The sequence below is a fragment of the Merops nubicus genome, unplaced genomic scaffold (assembly GCF_000691845.1).
Source record: "Merops nubicus isolate BGI_N331 unplaced genomic scaffold, ASM69184v1 scaffold4071, whole genome shotgun sequence".
In the NCBI taxonomy this organism is placed as follows: Eukaryota; Metazoa; Chordata; class Aves; order Coraciiformes; family Meropidae; genus Merops; species Merops nubicus.
In genome coordinates this window covers 152,447-158,446 of record NW_008590119.1, presented here as the reverse complement: position 1 = coordinate 158,446, position 6,000 = coordinate 152,447, and the positions used below count along the sequence as shown (strand labels likewise).

General features: G+C 35.0%; 1 protein-coding gene across 5 annotated transcripts in view; it reads right to left on the bottom strand.

Annotated features, from left to right (window-relative positions):
• Positions 1-1,615: 1,615 nt before the first annotated feature.
• The window catches only part of SORBS2 (sorbin and SH3 domain containing 2), an 82,505-nt gene continuing 78,120 nt past the window's right edge, over positions 1,616-6,000 (bottom strand). For all 5 annotated transcript variants that reach the window (XM_008949792.1, XM_008949795.1, XM_008949796.1 and 2 more), the window contains 3 exons: positions 4,935-4,984; positions 2,762-2,868; positions 1,616-1,985 (listed from right to left, as the gene is read on the bottom strand). In XM_008949792.1, coding sequence (XP_008948040.1) covers positions 1,924-1,985; positions 2,762-2,868; positions 4,935-4,984 — 219 coding nt within the window. In that variant the 3' untranslated portion in view covers positions 1,616-1,923. The remainder of the gene's footprint in view (positions 1,986-2,761; positions 2,869-4,934; positions 4,985-6,000) is intronic.

Sequence of the window (6,000 nt, the reverse complement as noted above, 5' to 3'; positions counted from 1 at the left end):
AAAATTTATTAGAAGTCTATTCAAGAAAAAAAACACAGAGACCTTTTGCTTGTAGGAATTCAAAGTCAGTTACCTGAAAGCCAGGTATGAAAAACCTGTATTTTTGTAAAATCAGATACAGAGTAGAAACAGTACTTTTTAAATATAACAGGCAACAGATATTTAAGTCTTCAATCATAAATGGCATCAAAGATAGGTATTAATCTCACAGCAAAGCTGCATGCAGTTCTAGTTTAAAATTGAAAGCCTTTGAATATAAAGCTTTTGCCATGAAATCTGCAATAATAAAGGTATGCTGCACAAAGATGTTTCTTTACCTATGTCTTAATGACATTTCTCAGTAATAAAGACATATGTACATTTAGATTTGGCCGGTAAACCATATTTTAATTAATAAAATTTTGCATAAAATGCTATCTTACAGAATTGCACTATCCAGATGTGCTTATGGTAAATAGAGCAAGAAAAGAAAAATGCATGATGTTCTGTATGTGAAGAGGGCAAAGATCAAATAAGGAACTTCTTTGTTTTTTTAAAAATCAACAACCAAATGGCTCTGTACAAAAAAGCAAACCTATGTACAAAATGCTACAGAGACTACATACATTTGATAATTTCAATCCTTTATCCATGAGAAATGCAGTAGAAGCTTTTGCCATCTATAAGGTGCTGAAGAAACCAAATCTCAATTTTTATTTTTATAAAGCCATTGTCATTATCATCCTGTGCCTTAATTTCATTTACTATTTATGCTTACCTTTGCTTATGGAAAATGTATGTTTTCAAATACTTGTTTAATTCAGGAAAAAAAGAAAAACCCACCTCTAAAATGCATCAGTTTTAATACTTGTGACTTTTTTTCCCATACTAAATTCCTAAAAAGGAGGTGTAATTCAGGTTTCATTAACATACATATACATATATAGTGAAGTAAATCAGTACATGATACTTGTGAATATTTTTCAGGTGGCTATGTTAGGAGAAAAAAAAACCCCAAACAAACAACCAAACAACCAAGAACCCTTTGCACTAACACTGTTTACTGCCTGCTTCTTAAAATTCCTGACACGTAAAAACACTAACTTCCAAATTTCATGTTGCTTACTATTACATTTTGATTACAACCATTTAACGTCAGACGTCGGTAGCAGGTTATTATTGTCTATGCTTATATCATTGTCTCTTCACTAAATCCTCTTTCCTGAGGTTTTATGACTCTTGCACTTCTTGCCTTTTAACAGAAAATACTACAGCTTTATCAGGGAAAAAGTAAAAAGGTTTAGCCAATACCATTGCACCTGTTCAGAACACTTGCAGCTCATCTGTTTTTCACTGTGCTTGCTTGAGATTTTACAATCACTGTGCACACAACATACAAGTGCAGGCAAAAAATCTATATTTGTCATACATTGTAAACCAGTACAATAGGCAAACCTGTGATATACAGCAAAGTGAAAGCAACAAATGCTGCCAAGCTAGTAAGAATGTGGGAACTCAAACAATTAAAAAAAAAAAATAAACAGCAACTTCCTCCTGTATTACATACATGCTGAAAAAATTCCATCAGACTTCATGATAGTACCACAAATGTCCAAACCAAGAAGTTTCTTCCCCTCCCCAACCCCCTACGGCAACTCATCTGTGTACCTGTCCACAGGCTTTTCCTTTTGTGTTTCAAATGAAAAGACATTAAAGCAGGGGGTATTTAAGTGTTGAAAAGATTCCTCTTGCTTCAGAAAAACTTAGTAATTCACACGGTGGTCGTTGCTGTAATTTGGCAGGTGGGATGGGATGAGGATGAACTAGACGGCCTCTATTTGAGACTGCAAGCAAGAAAACAGAAGGCCAGCATAGCATGTTTTCTAGCAGCTTTATGCAGATGTGTTGCAGAGATGCAGCATAAATAAGTAGAAAAAAAGAAATTCACAGCCTCTTGACATAGTTTCCAGGGAAAGTACCAAAGAATTTGGTTCTTCTTGAGGTTCCTGAAATTAGAAGCAATAGATGAAAGATGAAAATAACAACAGGAAATCACTATGTAAGCATGGCCTTTAAATTCTGATGTTTAATGTGGCACAAACACCAGTATCTCCGGTTCTCTACATTATAACTTCAAAAAGTTTTTTTGAATTTTTTGTGAAAGTTTCTTAAGTGCAGGAAGGAAAAAGCAAATAAAGAAGCATATTTGATTAAATTGTAAGGCCTGATTAAATGCTGTGCTAAGATTTTGACTTGGTACATAGAAACAACTTAATTTCAACAATATAAATTCTATTTAAATAATTCAGACTTTTGGAATGCTGAGGACTATTTAGATGATCTTATTAGTCACTGTATGCATGAGGGTTTGCGAAATGATTAAGCCAACTTATCTAGGCCTAGTTATAAAGCCTCTGTTCAGTAATACTTGGTTCTTACAAGCAGCCAATTCTGTAGATGTCCTCATGGGAGCAAGTGTTATGTTACCTTGTCTTTATGAAGAGAGCAGTAATACATAGTCCATTTTGTGTCACATGAGAATGACAGTGCTGTACAAAAAAATGGAGGCACATGGCAATCTGTGTCCATCAATTTCAAAAGACACAAGTGAAAAATTGCACATTAATTTAAGTGGATTTTGGTTGGGATTTCTCCTGATAAAGCCATGTTTGGGTTTATTACACTGAATACCAAAAATTACTTTATTTAAAAGACACCAAGCAAAGAGGGCAGCAAAGGTCAGAATAAATAAAAATAGAAAGGCAACTGAATTAAAACATACCCACAAACCATCCATCATCACACTTTTCCATCACATCAATGACATCTCCCTCTCTGAGCTCCAGTTCATCTTCGTTCCTAGGAGTATAGTTATATAGAGCCTGAAACCTTAAATAGGACAGATGATGCATTTTAAAAAGAAGTAAGAGTCCTTTGCACCTTTGCTGAAGTAAAGGAGCTGGCTTAAACATTAGTAAGTAACAGTGGTAGATATAGGGGGAAAGGTTTTATTTTGCCTGGTAGACTTCAGAGCTGGGTACTTATTATAGTTAATAAATAAAACCTTATCAGAAAGGTAACTCATCAGACACCAAAGACTGGGGACTCCTGGCAAGCCTGACAGCTTCTCAAGCAGTTACTTTGAATTCTAGTACTTATCTTTTTGGTTAGCATTATTTTATAGTTGTCACCAAAACAAAAGACTTCTAGATAGGAGTCTGTAGATGTGCTAGCCCCTTAACCCCCCCAGTCAGTAGCTAAAACTCTGGCTCTGCCTTTAAGCTCTGGAAAGCTGAACCTTGAATAGATTTCTTGAATAAACCACACTTATTTTTCACACTGCTGGTTTGGAGAGGGGAAAAAAAAAAAAAAGAAAAAAAAAAAAAAAAAAAAAGACACTGTTCAAAGAAAAAAACATATCTTCACTTAATTTCTTGTGACTGGCAGGTATCTCCCCAAATCTGAAAAGTCTCTGTTTTAATCACACTAACAAAAATGAAAGGGACTGGTTATTTAAGCAATTACTTCTGGTAATTTGTGTAGCAAAAGAAAGAACAACCTATGCAAAAAATTAAATGGCAATAACATCTCATGCTTATCATAATTCCAGGAAAGCAGAGCTAAGATGATATTTCAAAACTGATTAAATGCAGCTTCCAGAGGTGCAGGAGTTGCAGATGTAATGTGTCAGGAACAGGACTCAGGCCAATTACTTAGATAAAGTAAGAAGAACTTCCCAGTTAGCACAGTTTGTACTTTAGAAATCTAATATTAGTAATTTCTACATAATGCATTTTAATAATTCTTTTGTAGTCATTAAATTCTCTCTTTGCTATTCTAAGAATTTCTTAAATATAAAACTCTATGACCATTTACAAGACTAACAATACATATTCAGGACAAAGAATGTTTGATTGGCAATTTAAATATATTTCTATTTTTAATTTCAGGAATAAATAACTTTAGTTATGAACTACATAAAGTATATTGAACAGTTAGGTAATTATTGCTTACTAAACAGAGTTAGGTGCTTCAGTATGCTCAACAGAACCAGCAGGAGCCTGTGGTTTTAGTGAGACTGAAACCAAAATGTCCTATTTGTGGTACAGTTATCTGGTAACCTTTTGCCACTCTCTCCTGCCATTTCTTCAAGTGACTAACAGATAAACTTTTAAATATTCTTATGCTAAGCCTTAGCTATGTTTAGGAGAAATAATCTGTTAGAACATACTCCAAAGTGCTCTGATGCTAGCAGAGGTATGGCTGCTGGTTTCAAAGACCACTGAAGGAGGACCTGAGTACAAGGCTTGAGGAGTAGAAGATGAAAGTTTGGTGCAAGATTGGTTTAATTTTTTATTTTAACAGTTAGCACTGAAATAGCTTTACAGGTTTTATCCCAACTGCTTACATTGTGAAAATAAGACTTGAGATCTAGGTTCTTATCCAGTTTTCAGAAAAGCTTCCTTGTATCCAATTTTTAAATTGCATATATAAATTACAGCAAAAAAATATGAGCCTGTGTTCCTGTGATCATCATTATCAAGTGATTTTTTTTTTTCCCCTCTCTATTCACATCCAGAACTGTTTCTGAATAATTTGCATCAAGTCAGTAAAGCAGATGAGTTGAAGTTAAATCTTTAATTGCCATTCTTTTGAGATGTAAAAATGGAGAGAATAAAAAAAGTCAAACTTTATTTTTACAAAATTATTATCCATTCTAAGTCTAAATGATGGAAAATTTTAAGTTGGCACGTTTGTCTGAGTTTGATGTAAATTAAACAACTAAAGTTTTGCCTTCTGGGACTTTCCTGGATATCTTCCCACATCATGTGGTTATCTGTAAATTTGTGAAATCTCTGTGTAATTGTACTTGGCAGGTTGACAAATTATTTGACTATGTGCTGGCTATTGCTTAAATGTTAGGTTTTGGTTTAGTAGACAAGAAGTATACTTACGGTTCCCCCCCACCGTGTATATTTTCATGCGCAAGCACAGGGCGCTGTGGCTGAAATGAAATTATTTGAAATGTGATAAAGATTTATGGTCTCAGGTCCCAAATGGTTGGATAGGAGCATGATACATAGTTGCTTGAGAGTTCATATTCTACCTTCTGTAAAACGACACCCCTCCCCCCAACTCACAATGAAGTCTTAAGAGACATCACAAGCAACAGAATCTTGGCAGGTTTAAAGATCTGATTTTTAGAGGACATAACAAAAACTGAAACAAAACGGAACTTTATCAACAGTCCATTCTATTTACAGTGTAGTAGAAAATTAGAATTAGAACCCTGCTGTCTCTTCACTAGGAAACAGAAATTGCATTAGAAAAATCAGATGCAACTGATGAACGTTATACATTCCTTGGGTGAAGAACATTTTTAGATAAACAGAAATAAAATCTGCTATATATAAGGGCAGAACGTAGAATATTCATAGACATACAACATACCAATTTACATTACACACGCACAGAGTACTAACTTGGCAAGCATAACATGCTATGCTTTTATTTATTCTGTTTCATCTCAAGGGGAAGCTCAAAGCCATGCAGGCTGTTGGGAGGCAAAGAGCAGAAAGAATTGTTGATAGAATACATGTAATTCTGTGAAAATAACAAGACTTTTACTTTGGAGGAAAAAGTAGCTTGTATTTCCAGTGCAAAGGTTTACAAAAGGAACTACTTTCCTTAACAGAGTATTACCCACCACTAATATCCAATAAATCTGGACACAATGGAAATAAAAAAATTAACCTCCTACAGCAATCCTATCCTACTTGGAAAGACATTGACATATACTGATTAGAATCTGGCTGGGGCCAGAAACAGTGCAGGAGCAGCAGCTTGGGAGAGCCCTTAGTGTGAGGAGCGATCGTATTCTCTGCTGAGTGAGGATGCCCTGCGGTCACACTGTGGAGACTCACAGTCTGATACAAGTCTGGGAACTGCATCTGTTTGGGGAGTGTCAGTATCAAACACAGCTCATAGCATTTTCTTTCAAGAATTGAGTAAGCTGCAACC